The sequence below is a fragment of the Microcaecilia unicolor genome, chromosome 4 (genome assembly GCF_901765095.1).
Source record: "Microcaecilia unicolor chromosome 4, aMicUni1.1, whole genome shotgun sequence".
In the NCBI taxonomy this organism is placed as follows: domain Eukaryota; kingdom Metazoa; phylum Chordata; class Amphibia; order Gymnophiona; family Siphonopidae; genus Microcaecilia; species Microcaecilia unicolor.
In genome coordinates, this window is record NC_044034.1 from 194,302,462 (window position 1) to 194,317,988 (window position 15,527).

At 46.4% G+C, this 15,527-nt stretch overlaps 1 protein-coding gene across 1 annotated transcript; it reads right to left on the reverse strand.

Annotated features, from left to right (window-relative positions):
- Window positions 1-9,324: 9,324 nt before the first annotated feature.
- On the reverse strand, window positions 9,325-10,929 carry LOC115469655 (putative nuclease HARBI1). The gene is made up of 3 exons (XM_030202447.1): window positions 10,441-10,929; window positions 9,939-10,290; window positions 9,325-9,713 (listed from the first exon to the last, which is right to left on the reverse strand). The coding sequence occupies exons 1-3, from the start codon at window positions 10,927-10,929 to the stop codon at window positions 9,325-9,327; spliced, it is 1,230 nt and encodes a 409-aa protein (XP_030058307.1).
- Between the last annotated feature and the right edge of the window lie 4,598 nt (window positions 10,930-15,527).

Here is a 15,527-nt window from a genome sequence, read left to right on the forward strand (position 1 = left end):
GATCCCCGGGTGCTGCGATGTTTCCTGTTGTAGGTTTCTTCTGGCCCTGGTTGTGGGTGGATCAGGGGGGTCATAAGCCATGTCCTCTGCGGGTAGCCTCGGTCACCTTTGCAGAAAAGCAGAATGAGATAGATGAGTGTGTATCGCTTGGAGCAGGTACAGGGGGGGTGGGGGGATTTGGATAGTGGGTTGTGGTGGAGGAAGCCAGGGCGGAGGGTTGCCCAGTGGAGGAGGTCTAGTATGGGTGGTACATGCATGTTGCACTTACCTAGTAGCCATCCACCAATGAACTCCCCTCGCTCGAACCTGCGGAAAATGCCCGAGTGCTGTAGGATGTAGGCATCGTGGCTGGAGCCGGGGTACCTGGCACACACGTCTAATATCTCCCCCTGGGCATCACATACAACTTGCATGTTCATAGAATGAAATGCCTTCCTATTTCTGTAGGTGGCTTCGTGTGCCCGGGGGGGTCTGAGGGCTACGTGTGTGCAGTCTATCACACCGATGACCGAGGGGAATCTAGCAACAGCATAGAAGGCGGCCATGTTGTTGTGCAGGGCCTGGGGGGTGGTGGGGAAAGTGATGTAGTGTGAGGTGTGAGTCATGAAGGCATCCAGGAACTGGGTGAGACAGTGTGAAATAGAAGCCTGGGTGAGGCCTGTGTTAGCAGCTAATACGGATTGAAAACTGCCAGTGGCCAGGACAGAGAGAGCGGAAGTGATTTTGAGGTGGGCAGGGATGGGGTTATTCCTACGTGTCTGGGGCTGAAGGAGGGGTGTCAGCTGCTCGCACAGCTGACGAATAGTGGCCCTATCAAACCTGAACCTTGTTAGACACTGCTGGTCAGTGAGTTGTAGGAAGGTGGTGCGGGGCCTAAACACTCGGGGCCGTGAATACCTCCTGCGGTGGGTGGCCTCTTCGTGTAGCATGCATGCCACAAGTGCATTAAGTGCATCCATATCCCCACCACCAGTGCAAGTATTAGGACTAGTAGTCAAACAAACAGCAACACACACAGATCTTTCACTTCCAGCCACCACGCCCTCTGGCCACTCACTCGCCAAACAGTACAGGAACACAGAGACAAACGGAGGTCAGGGAATAGAGTACACACGTGGGAAGAGTGAATGGGGAGGGATAGGGGGAGGGGAAGGGGGCGATGGAGCAAAGGAGTAGGAGTAAGGAACGGTCAAAGGGTAAGACACAAAAAGAGGCAGGGCACACAGACGACCGTCACAGGTACTCAACACGCTCGGCTTTCTCTCTGCAACCACCACTTCCGCTCTTCCACCAACAATATCGCCACTCTCCAACTACACACAATCGCTAATGGGTCTAAAGACGATTTCCCCCTTGCTCTGGTCGCTTTTATTTCGGGTCCATCATATTACGCCCATCTTCCCGCTCAACCAGAGCCCTTTCGCTATTCGTTATACGTTGTACCCGTCCACGTCGTATCACCGCCCCTAACACGCCCCCGACATGCCTCTTATTTGGACGTTTTTACGTCCATGTACGAGCGACACGGGCGCACTGAAACATTGCTTTCGATTATATGGATTTACTCGTTTTTGTGAGATTAACGTCCATCTCCCGATTTAGGTCGGAACTTGGGCGTTTGTCTCATTCGATTATAAGCAGGACAGTCTACCTTCTTGCCGGTGCATGGGTTCAACCTCATTTGTAATATGTTGGAATTAGCATTTTCTGTGCTTGGCTTCCAGGCCTTGTATGTGTACGTAACATCTTATGGACACGATTTTTCTATTTTAACGTATGCTGTAATAAATAATCAAAGCTTATTCATTTGAAAGTATTATTTGGTATTGTTGGAATTGGTCGACTGAATTATGTAACCTTTTTCTGTGCTTGGCTTTCAGGCCATGTATGTGTACCTAAAATCATATGGACACGATTTTTCTTTTTTGACGTATGTTCTAATAAAGAATCAAAGCTTATTCATTAGAAGGTATTATTTTCCTCCATGTTTAAAAGCTTATGTACAAATTAAAAAGGTCACATGCTGACAGTCCGTGGACCTAGAATAAATGGGCAATTACAACAAAAAAGGGAACATTTGTTAAACACATATCAGTAGAGACCATGAACGGAGGGTTTAATGTAGGTTCTGAGAAAGACATAATAGCTATCTTCTTGCTCCTCGACAGAAAATGGGATTTTATTGCACACGGTACTCTATGAATCGACACATGATACTGATTGAAACAGATTTTATTGTTATCGTGCAACTGTTCATATTATCGGTGACATAACCAACAATAACAACCTAAAAACATTTGCACAGGGCTGCAAGGGCTATGCTTATTCGGCGCTGACATGTTACACCTTCACGGCGGGAAGATTACTTTAACTTTTTAAAAAGTGCAGGGAAGGGCATGTGTGACCTGTCCACCAACATTTAAAACATTGAAATGAGACTTCCGGTGGAGACGAGCAGCGAGATGGAAGCTGCGCTGTGAGCTCCGCTCCGCCCAAATGAAGCCCCGATTTTCACATCACCGGTTCCGCTCCTAAAAAGACCTAGTGAGCACGGAAGGCACCCGGGGTCCAGATGAGTAAAGTAGTGAACCCGCCGGAACTATATTTAGCATGAAAAAAGAATTTTTACAGTGAGTACGAGTGTTTTCAAGATGGCGGCGGCGGAGGAAACCCGGAGCGTCTAAAGAAGGCGCGAACGACTGGCGGGAGAGGCAGGAGTCCTGATGGTTGGGAGAAGGCCGGAGCCTGCTGAGGGGACGAGAGCAGTGAATGTCCTCTGTTGAATCCGGGACAAGAAGTTAACGAGTAAAGGTGCGATACTGTCGACTTAATATTTAGCACAAAGAATGAACTTTTAGAACGAGTGCGAGTGAGCCCAAGATGGCGGCAACAGAGGAAACCCGGAGTTTCTAAAGAAAACGCGAATGAACAACAGGAGAGACAGAAGTCCTGACGGCTATGAGAAGGCCGGGTCCTACTAAAGGGACGAGGGCAGTGAGTATCCTCTGTTGAATCCGGGGTATGAAGTTAACGAATCAAGCTTGATAGCAGATGTAAAAGAGTGAGGGAACGATAACTAGTGGACAAGTTCTCTCACTGGTGGTAGTCGCGCAAATTGGTGCATGCGCCCCCAGAATAACAGGAAGAAACTGTAAAAGAATGGACCTGTTGGGGAATTGAAATAACTTACCAATTAAAGGGGTGCCCTAACGAATACAAACAAAACAACGCGAGGTGGTGGGCGGAAAGCCCAGTATTATTATCCTACGGGAGAGTGACTGAGTAAAGCGTTATTGAATGTTATTGAATGCATGGAGCAATATTTGAAACCCATGCCATCCGGAACTACTCGTAGAGGCACAAAATTTGATAAAGACAGGTCCACACCACCTAAGACTAACCATAGAATGGCGGACTTGAAAAGCACAGCTGGAGGAGAATTTACTGAAAAGCAATTGGCGCAAATAACAGCAGCGGTGAGTGCAGCCCTCAACCCACGATTTGACTTGTTGGCTGGCCAATTAAAGAACTTAGAATCTTCAGGAGCCGAAACGGAGAAGAGAGTAGGAGAGGCGGAGACTCGGATAGCGACAGTGGAGGACTCCAGCTCCCAGAACACGCAAGAGATTGCCAGGCTCAGGTCTCAACTTAAGCTGCAACAAGACAAAATGGATGATATGGAAAACCGTGCCAGGAGATGTAATTTGAGAATTGTGGGTATCCCCGAAAAAGTCCCAGAAAGACTTCTTGGACAAATGTTAGAACAATGGCTGAAAAAAGAGTTGGCCCTATCAGATAGCCGAGGGGAACTGTGTATTGAACGAGCCCATAGGATAGGGCGCTGGCAACCAAACTTTCAGAGACCACGAATTGTCATTATTAAAATACTTAATTATCTCCATAAAGAAGAGATACTGCGTGGATTCCGGACGAGGCGAGATTCTCTTCAGTATGAGGGTTCCCCAATAAAGATCTTTCAAGACTATTCGGCAGGAGTACAGGAGCAAAGACGTCGCTTTCATCCCTTATGCTCCACACTGGTAGCAAAGAGCACCAGATTTATGTTATTATACCCAGCCATTTTAAAAATTCAACATGGAAACCAGTGGAGATCTTTTCAGACGGTCCAGGAGGCTCAGAGGTTTCTGGATGAGGAAATGAAAGAACCGGACACATGATCTTGTAGTGGAATCCGAGCCAAGACAGGCATATGAGGGAGGTTTCCCTTTGGTGAAAGAGATTCTGGGGCTTAGACCTACATGAAGTGGTATATGGTGGGAAATGTTTTGAAAGTTCAAAATATTGTTTCAAGGTTATTGTTGTTTAACAGTTGTGACTAAGGTGGGACAAATGTCAAGAGATCCCAAATGGTGTTGGGGGAAGGGGTTTCGGGTGCCCCGGACAAGCACTTAACTAATTACAAAAGGGAACGTGAATTAAGGAACCAGATGGTTATAGATAACCCAGGGGCTTTACAGGGCGAGAGAAGTCAAAGGCATAGGAGGGCCTTGGGAGAATGATAGGAGGGATAAAGGGGGGAGGGCGAGAGGGGAGGGGCGGGGAAGACTAGGGGGGGAGGGGTGGGAGGGAGGGATAAGACTCGGGAAAGAAACATGGTGTCCGTGTATAAGTGGTGATAATATGATTGACGCATGGTGTGGTGCGCGAGTGATGATGTTTCGGAAGGAAGAATGGGAGGGGTGGTGGCTGGGACACCCCTCCGTAAAGAATGTGAGGAGATTACAGGAAAGTAGGGATGATCAAATAGAGATCACATGACTCCAATACAAGTGGTAACTTGGAATGTGGGGGGCATCCACTCCCCCATTAAACAACAAAAAATTTTAAAAATTCTTAATGATCAAAAGGCATCAATTGCATTTTTGCAAGAGACACATTTAACAGGCATAGAACATGCTAAATTGAAACGATGGTGGGTGGGAGAAATCTTTGAGTCCCCGGCAGTGGGGGGGAAGGGAGGAGTGATTACACTAATACGAAAAGGCATACATGTGAAAGTAAATCAAGTAGTAGGAGACACTGGGGGAAGATACTGTATGTGTTGGCATCCGTAGTATTAGATAGACAACCAATCCTGCTATGCAATATTTATGCGCCAAATAAGTTTGACCAACGCTTCTATACGCAACTGGTTGGGGCCATGCAAGGGATAGGAGGAGCCCCGATTATACTGGGGGGAGACTTTAATGAAGTTGCGGATCCAACACTGGACAGATCGGGCACTAGTGGGAGAGGGAGAGCCACATTAGGGAAGGGCACAGCAACATTAGAAGAAGCTTTCACAGTAGTAGATGTGTGGAGAACTCTGAACCCCCTAGAAAGGGATTACACCCACTTATCGAGAGCTCATGCCACTTTGTCCCGTATTGACTACATATTGGTGACTGGAGACATTTTCACACAGGTGGACACAGCAAAAATAGGGCCCATTGTGGTCTCCGACCATGCCTGGGTTATGGTGAGGTTGGAGCTAGACGGAGGGGTAAGAGAGGATTACATATGGAAATTCCCAACTTGGCTATACAGGGATGGACAATTCTTACCCCATTTGACTAAATGTTGGAAAGATTTCGGCATCAATAATGAGATTCACAAGAATGACCCGATACTGTATTGGGAAACAGCTAAGGCAGTGCTTAGAGGGGAGATTATAGCCTATGTTAGCTTTAAGCAGAAAACGAGACGCCAAGAAATTCTTAGATTAGAACGAAGAGTGACTAAATTGCGACGTCAGTATAGCATGGGACATACGCAAAGTCTCCGTGTGCAATTGTTAGAGGCCCAACAGAGCCTCAATGAATTATTACACCGTACAATAAAAAAATCCCAGGCATATTATAAATACCAGCTTTATAAATTTGCAAATAAGGGAGGAGGTTTCCTGGCGAAGGTTATGGGCAGAGGAGTAGGCCATCAAAAGATATTATCAATTAGGGATCGTAAAGAGTTACTAGTACACAAGGACAGTGACATTTCCGGGGTATTTAAAGATTTTTTTACACAGTTATATAAACCACAGGAAGATCTGGTCAGGCCTAGCGAAACATACCTGGCCAGTATTGATTTACCTCAATTGGAAGCTGAGGAGTTAAGGGTATTGAATGAAAAAATTACAATAGAAGAAGTCATGTGGGTGATTAGGCAGAGCCCCTTGGGAAAGGCACCGGGTCCTGATGGACTGAGGAATGAGTTTTATAAAATAATACAGGTGGAAATTGGCCCGGTGCTGACTGAGGTGTTTAACTTAACGATTCAACGAGGCTCTCTACCACTATACATGAATCAGGCCCATATAATAGTAATGCTTAAACCCGGTAAAACAGCTCTCCATCCGGAGTCGTACCGACCAATCTCACTTTTAAACTCAGAAGCCAAGTTTCTGGCCAGATTGTTGGCAAATAGACTGGCCAGATTCCTCCCATCTTTGATAGAAGAACCACAAGCAGGGTTTGTTCAGGGGAGGAAAATAGCTAAGAATATGAGGAGAATATTACTAGCATTGGAAAAAGCGCAACGGGACAGACAATCAACTATGTTAATTAGTTTTGATGCCGAGAAGGCTTTTGACCGAGTAGATTGGGAGTTTCTATTAGCAACACTAAAAGCATATGGGGTGACGGGGTTCTTTATGCAGGCGATTAGAACTCTGTACACTGATCCTAAAGCGAGAATTCTTGTCAATGGACTGACCTCGGACTGGTTCCCCATTGGTCGAGGTACCCGTCAGGGCTGCCCTCTTTCACCGTTACTCTTTGTTCTGACACTTGATCCATTGATACGGGAGATATGTAATAATGTAGACATAAAGGGAGTGCAAATAAAAGACCGGGAATTTAAAATAGCAGCTTTTGCAGATGATTTACTAGTGTTAATAACAAACCCCAGGAATTCCTTGGGACATCTAATGGAAAGTATAAAAGAATATGGAGACTTTTCTGGCTTCCACCTAAATTTTACAAAATCGGAGGCCTTGGCGAGCTCAGACATTACAAAAGCAGATTGGGAGCGTTTTCCACTGAAATGGGCGATGGAGTCCTTCCGATACTTAGGTATAAGATTGACCTTGGATCCGGCTCAGATATACATTTTTAATGTTCCACAAATGTTGCGAGATATGAGCGAGCAGCTAAATAGATGGAGTTCTTTGCCATTAACACTCTTAGGCCGGATCCATTTGTATCGTATGGTAGTGTTCCCGAGATGGTTATATGTACTGCAAGTACTACCAATACGTCTTTGGGAAAAAGACCTCCGGGCTCATCAAAGACAGGTGACAAGATTTTGTTGGGCTGGAAGGAAACCAAAACTTAGATGGGACTTTCTTAGTGGGGCACAGGCGAAAGGGGGTTTGGGGATTCCCAATATGCGTATATATAACCAAGCATGCCTTTTGAGACATCTAGGAGATTGGATTATGGGTACGAACAATTTCACAGATGTACAACTAGAGAGATTACATTTCAACCCCTGGCATCTTAACTACCTAATACACGCAAAAACTAAAGATCTCCCGCAGCAGGTGAAACATAGTCTACTTTTACAACCTTTAAGATATCTGTGGAAAGAGATAACGAAACTATGGAAACACAGTTCAGAGTGTAGTGTATTATTGCCAGTCACGGGTAATGCGGAGTTTGCACCTGGGAGAGAAAGTAAATTTTTCCGAGACCTGGGGAAGCAGGGTGTCATATTATTGGGAAACTTTTTACAAGCGGATGGAGCAATCATGGCTCACTCAGAGTTTGAGAGACACTATGGGGGAGGGATGATGGCGAAATTAGCCTATATCCAACTCTCACATTATATACATGAGTTCCCTACCACAAGCCTCCAACCAGGCTTTGAGAAGGAAATTAGGGAGCTTCTGGCTGGGGATGCAGTAGGACAGATCTCAGTGTCTGGGTTTCACAAGGTGCTGGAGGGGAAGCAACCACAAAGAGATGTTAAGATGGTTGTGGAAAGATGGAATCGGGAGGAGAATGATCAATTAACAGAGGGGAAAATATTAGCAGCACTTCAAGGAGTGCTGAGTTACAGGAGTGCCACTTCCGAACCATACATAGGGCATATTTTTCAGTTAAACAGGCTTGGTATGCGGGAGTGGTGGAAACACATAAGTGTCCCAAATGTGGAGAAGTAAAAGCATCACTTAGCCACGGATTGTGGCAATGTAGGGAGATACGGGGGTTTTGGACAGCTCTCTCCAGATTCATGGGCTGGGTCTTGGGGTTTCGGGTGGAACTGTCTTTTGAAAGTGTGATACTGAGCTCCACGACGACATGGCATAGAGGGACGTTGGAAGAAAAGCTGTTCCTCAGTAAACTATGTATTTTGGGGAAAAATGTATTTTAAATTGCTGGATATTAGACAAAGGACCCTCATATTGGAATTGGAGAAATAAGCTACACGAACTTATGTTATGGGAAATGCAGGACGCACGTATTACATTCAAGAGGCGCCAAAGATTTATAAAGATCTGGGGGGCATACCTACACAGAATATCACCACGAGCACGTAGCCATGTTCTGAACACATTGAGTTAATCCGTATACATGGCAAGAGTATAATTAGAAACATGAGACACAATTACAAAGGGAGGTGGGGATGAGAGAGGGGGGGAGGGGGGGTATAGAAAGAGGAAGAGGGGGGAAGGAAGAGAAGTCCATAAAGATAATATAGCAGATAACGAATAACCAACAGTCTGAAGACACATGATATGACTAAAGGTTCTGGTATTTGAATTTTGCAAATAAGCAAAGCAATACCAATTGAAGATAATAATGATTGAATGGACTTGGGAGGGGAGGGGGGGGAAGGAAGTGACATAAACTGGTTGACAGTGGAGGTCCACATGTATTAGTTGTTTGTTACCATGGTTTAGTTAATGTAGTATATTAAATGGAATGTGGTAATTATACCTGTAATGTCAACGGAAGGGTTGGAACAGTAGATATAATTTGGGGAAAGGGGGGGGGGGAGATACCGCCGAGTCTATCAGAGTACAAGGCTCGGTGGGTAACTACTAGGGATGGGTGGGAGGGAGGAGGGGAGAAAATGTATTAAAAATATGATGATAGATGTTGTTACCAAGCTGTACGGAGGAAATTCATGGGATACCACAATGTGTGGCCCTGGATGCTGTCTGTAATAATATGTATCATCAATAAAAATGTTGAAACTAAAACATTGAAATGATTACCACCTGGTTCAATGACGCACAAGGATGTTATCCGCCTTGGAGGTGTAGCTTGACAGCTCTGCACATATGCAAAGTGTTTGTTAAAGCATATAACTGTAACATGGCTACACTGCCTCACGGGGTTGCGAAAACCATTCCCTGATCACCTGCCTGCGCACAGCATTCCCCCTGCTTACGTCTGATCCTGTGGCCAAGGGGGTTATGTCAACTTCAGGAGGGACTACAATGTCGATGTCAATGTCAAGTTTATGCCTCAGCGCTATGTTATGAAGCATACAGCATACAAGCACTATATCAGCAACCTTCTCTGGGGAATATTGAAGGGATCCACCGGAAATGTGCAGACAGCGAAACCTGCTCTTCAGTACTCCAAAAGTACGCTCGATCGTACATCTTGTTGAGATGTGTGACTCGTTGTAGCGCTTCTCAGCATCAGAACGGGGGATCGTTATAGGTGTCAGTAGCCATGTTTTTGATCCATAACCTGCATCCCCTGCAGGGAGACAACAATAAATTGTAATCAGGGTTAAATTTTTTTTTCCTGCATATTTGGTGATGTGCCCTAACATGTCCTGGTGAAAGAGATCACTTTACTTTTGCAAAGTGCACTCATCAGAATCAAGGCTATAGCGCAAGTAGTCGAGACACAGCCATGCAACCTTGAAAATGCAACCACCCTGAACCACTGACGTGTCTATTATCAATAACGGGCACTTACCGAGAAGCCATCCTTGGGCAATCCGCCCCTCGGCAAACTTCCTTCCCAGCGCACTGTTAGACAAAATGTAGGAGTCATGACAACTGCCAGGATAACGTGTCACAACATCCAGAATCTTAAGGTTCGCATCGCAGACCGCCTGCACATTCAACGAGTATCCCATCTTGCGGTTGCGGTATTGCATCTCTTGATCGGACGGCGGGGTGAAGGCAACATGTGTGCAGTCAATAGCTCCCAAGACGTTAGGCATACCAGCTATCTTGAAAAATCCGGTCTTGATCTTCCTATGCTCCTCTACCCCCATTGGGAAAGCAATGTGCTTACGGACGCACTTTTTAAGTGCACGCAGAACCTGAAACATATATGTCAAAGCTGTTTGTTTGGCAATGCAGTAATGGAAAAAAACATTTTTGGGAGGTAGGGTTACATAGGAGGCGGGAAAGGGAACACATTGGTGGTGTGCAGTGGCTGGGGGACTGGTAATTGCAAAAAACAGTTGTACCTGTGTAAGATGTCGTGAAACAGTGGACTGGTCAACGCCACTGTTACCCCCTAATACATGCTGGAATGTCCCTGTTGCAAGGAATTGCAGAACAGTCAGCAGCTTGACTATGCCAGGTACTGCGTGAGATCTTGCAGTGGTAGGATCAATATCCTCTCTAATTTCCTGATATAGCTCATAAATGGCTGTTCTTGATAGCCGGTAGTCATCTATGATTTTCCTATCCGATATCTGATCCAACACCAGCCGTGTTCGAAACACACGTGGCCTTGGCAGCCGGCGAGGGAACAGGGGGGGAAGCTGTTCAACATCAGGTCCCCTTTGATCCTGTCCCTGCCTGTCAGTGACGTGATCATAAATCATGTCAGGGCAAAAGTCCAACTGTGCCAGGAAAAAACCTCCATCCATTTCCTTATTCCAGCGGTACACCAAACAGCCCAAAAGAGGATCCACCGTTCGTTTCCTGCGCGCACTGTGTACGTCATACATATGCGCCGCAAAGCAACCCTGTCTCGCGTGTAACACAGACCCTGCACATTCGCGTGGCGCTTGCTGGCGACGCTACACACATAAGTTTAGAAAATAGGAAGCGCAGCACGCTGCCAGTTTCATTGGCCGTCGCCCTAAAAGCCAGATTGCTTGCCACTGCAATGTGTGACACAAACGCGAGCACCTTCGTTATTTTCAAGCGCACGTTTTTGATGTCACACTTGTACGCAGCCAACCGGAAACAACATGGACCCAGCACATTGGCGCGGCGATTGCTGCCGGCGCGAGACACATAAGTTTCAAAAATAATTATTATCAAGGAAGCGGAGCACACTGCCGTTTCATTCACCGTATGTCTGTCTGAACCCCCAACACAATCATTATGGTATGCATGACACAGAGGACATAGGTTAAAACACATAACTTTATCAAAACGGCAGAGAATATAAATTGTTTACAAAACATCAACGGAACACATCAGTTTGTCAAAGTTGCAGATAATATAAGTTTTATATAAAATATCACTCAAAAACGGGGGTTTATTTACAAGAGGGCGGCAATAGGGCTTTAACATTGAAAAGGACGTGGAGGACAGACCTTAAGGACGCTGCACAAGGGAAGACAGGTACAGGACAACCCGGGAGAGGTCTTCCAATGCCTGCCCTCCCATGTGCAGGGTCTGTGCCATCTGCTCCAGCTCGTGGGGGGGAAGGTTAATCAGGGCGAGCGGGATATGGGGAGATGTGGCACGGTCTTCAACAGTGGGAAGTGTCGTGGAGGTGCTTCGGTCGCGGGTGGGAGTGGGGAAGGTACAGGTTCCACGGGTTACAGTTGTAGCAGGAGAGATGGGAGAGGTGGATCTGGAGACGGTCGGAGGAGGGGACATGGGAGAGACACTGCGGTTGATCATTTGGGGTGGTGGGGGGGTGGGAGGTAGGGACGGGAGATCATTGTTGTCCTCCCCTGTGAGGTCCACTATGGCACCTGTTAGAAAAGACAATGGAAGAACTGTCAGAAAACATCACCACAAACTGCTGTAAAACAGAAACACACAGTGATATGCAATAATTGTCAACATTATTATTATCTACCTTAATAGAGCGCTTACAGGTGCACGCGGCGGCAGAGACATGAGAAAAAAATGAGACTAGTATAACGAGGCTAGACATGAGTCATGCCGCAGACTTTGGTAACTCACCCTGTACGTGCATCTGGAACATTTCCAGGACCGGGGTGACTTCCTCTGCGGAGGTGGATGCGACGGCATGGCTTCGGGAAAGAGGGAGGGAGGTCGGATGGGGAGCATGAAAGGAGGTACTAGGAGGGCTGGTGGGACTTAGTGCCTGGTGGGGGGTGGCATGTGAAACAGGAGGGCTGTGTGGACTGTGCGGCAGGGGGAGGCAGGCAGGGTGGTGAGGGCTGGTGGGACTATGCGGCGGAGGGGGGGAACCAGGGGAAACAGGAGGGCTGGTGGGAGTTTGCGCCTGGGGTGGGGTGACAGGGGGACTGGAATGTAGACGGGGAGGAGGAGAGGAAAGGTGGGAAGGGCCATACCTCGGAGCAGGGAGGCGCAACACAATGGAGTGGCGGGATCTCTTATGGGGGGGCTGGAGACCTGAGGAGGGGCCGGGACGGCAACGGGCATAAGGCAGGAGGTGGGGACCAGGGGTAGGAGCGGAAGGGCGGGGAGGTGCGACACCAGCCAGGGACCTTTCAACGACATCCTCATCATCATCCTCCTCCTCCTTCTGCTCCTCGGCCTCAGAAGATGACAATTCTGCACGGACAAACATCGTCTATCACATAAAAGCACAAGGGCACTATCAAACCTCATGTGGCAGACTCATGTCAAATGAACCAATACCTGGGCTGTTGTCAAGGTTTGTCTTCACCTCTTGAAGCCATTCCGGGTGGTCCTTACGCAATGCCCGCGCACGTTTTTTAAGCTCCTCAACCTGTCAACCAAAAAAAATGGCAATCAGATGTACATTAAAAACTGAAAGAAAAAAGAAGCGATGCACTGTCATGCACTGTCATGCAATAATTAGGCATGCACTGTCATCAAAGTCAGTAACTAGACCACCTTTGTTTTTACATGCACATGCAAAATTCGGTTATATGTTATGAGTGGTGTTCCTAGGGGGGGGCAGACAACAGGGACGGATCTCCGATGCGCCCTGCCCCCAAGGGTGTGGTCCCCGGCCCCCCCGCGAACGGACAACCTCTCTGCACAAGAATAGGATGACCGCCCCCCCCCCCTTGGTACGACACAGTGCATAGAGCCCTATATACTGCCAACTTACCGATCTGGGAAACGAGGACGCTTATTAAACAGGCGTTGAAGCGTTTCCCAGCCCTTGTCCATCCTCCCGATATTCCTCCTTCTCCCTGCGCGGGGGAAAAGACGTTTCTCGTTTATAGAGAAAAGTTGAGCAAGCCAGAGGACATCAAGGTCTGAAAAGTTTGGCTTTCTCCCTCTGGCTGCCATAACTTCTCCACGTTAATATACTGCGTATGTCTGCAGTGCACGCGCTGTATTAACGTGGTTATGACACGTTTTCTATAAGCTTTATTAAAAGCAAAACAGGCTACGATACAGGTACATGTTTTTGTCCAATCACAGCGCGTCTCGCGTATCTTCTTCGCTGCAATTGGTTCTTTTTTGAGTTTCACATTACAGTTTTTAGCCGGAGAGCCCTAACGACAGGTACAGACCTGTCGTTAGATTTCTCGGCGTTTTCCTTTGTTAAACCAATCAGAAAAGGTTAGTGCATGTCATTTGAAAAGGGTTTCTACACTGATTGCTCATCTGCATTCCATTTTCGTTAGCTGCTACGGTCCTCGAAAAATGGGCTTTATTACATGAAACGGTTGGCGATTTCTTCGAAAAATGGTCGTTAAAGGGTTGTTAAAGTTTTGTGCATCTGGGCCCAAGTCAGCACAGCTTTTGTGTGGGGAAATCTTGCCTGACCAATTTACTTCAATTCTTTGAAGGAGTAAACAAACGTGGACAAAGGGGAGCCAGTTGATATTGTGTATCTGGATTTTCAAAAGGCGTTTGACAAGGTACTTCATGAAAGGCTACAGAGGAAATTGGAGGGTCATGGGATAGGAGGAAATGTCCTATTGTGGACTAAAAACTGGTTGAAGGATAGGAAACAGAAAGTGGGCTTAAATGGGCAGCATTCACAATGGAGAAGGGTAGTTAGTGGGGTTCCTCAGGGGTCTTTGCTAGGACTGCTGCTTTTTAATATATTTATAACTGATTTAGAGATGGGACTAACTAGCGAGGTAATTAAATTTGCTGATGACACAAAGTTATTCAAAGTCATTAACTCGCGAGAGGATTGTGAAAAATTACAGAAGGACCTTTTGAGACTGGGAGACTGGGCGGCTAATTGGCAGATGACGTTTAATATGAGCAAGTGCAAGGTGATGCATGTGGGAAAAAAGAACCTGAATTATAGCTACGTTAGGAGTTACGGACCAAGAAAGGGATCTGGGTGTCGTCGTCGATAATACACTGAAACCTTCTGCTCAATGTGCTGCTGCAGCTAGGAAAGCGAATAGAATGTTGGATATTATTAGGAAAGGTATGGAAAACAGGTGTGAGGATGTTATAATGCCGATGTATCGCTCCATGGTGCGACCGCACCTTGAGTATTGTGTTCAATTCTGGTCGCCGCATCTCAAGAAAGATATAGTAGAATTGGAAAAGTTGCAGCGAAGGGCGACTAAAATGATAGCGGGGATGGGACGACTTCCCTATGAACAAAGACTAAGGAGGCTAGGGCTTTTCAGCTTGGAGAAGAGACGGCTGAGGGGAGATATGATAGAGGTATATAAAATAATGAATGGAGTGGAACAGGAGGATGTGAAGCGTCTGTTCACGCTTTCCAAAAATACTAGGACTAGGGGGCATGCGATGAAACTACAGTGTAGTACATTTAAAACAAATCAGAGAAACTTTTTCCTCACCCAACGCATAATTAAACTCTGGAATTTGTTGCCAGAGAACGTGGTGAAGGTGGTTAGCTTAGCAGAGTTTAAAAAGGGGTTAGACGGTTTCCTAAAGGACAAGTCCATAAACCACTACTAAATGGACTTGGGAAAAATCCACAATTCCAGGAATAACATGTATAGAATGTTTGTATGTTTGGGAAGCTTGCCAGGTGCCCTTGGCCTGGATTGACCACTGTCGTGGACAGAATGCTGGGCTCGATGGACCCTTGGTCTTTTCCCAGTGTAGCATTACTTATGTACATGGTTACCTAATGCTAGGGTCCACCTTAGGAGTCAGCACTCAAGAAAAAAATCTAGGTGTCATTGTAGACAATATGCAAATCTTCTGTCCAGTGCAGCAGCGGCCAAAAAAAGCAAACAGGATGCTAGGAATTTATTAGGAAAGGGATGTAAAATAAGACCAAGAATATTATAATACCTCTGTATCACTCCATGGTGTTCTTATAACCAACATAATCTTTGTGCCATCAAACTAATTCTAAGCAACAGCCCTGCCTGTGGGGGAAGGGGGGCATGAGCATGCATACATATAGATGTATTATCAGGTTAATATTCAGAAAAATGTCTAGGGAATA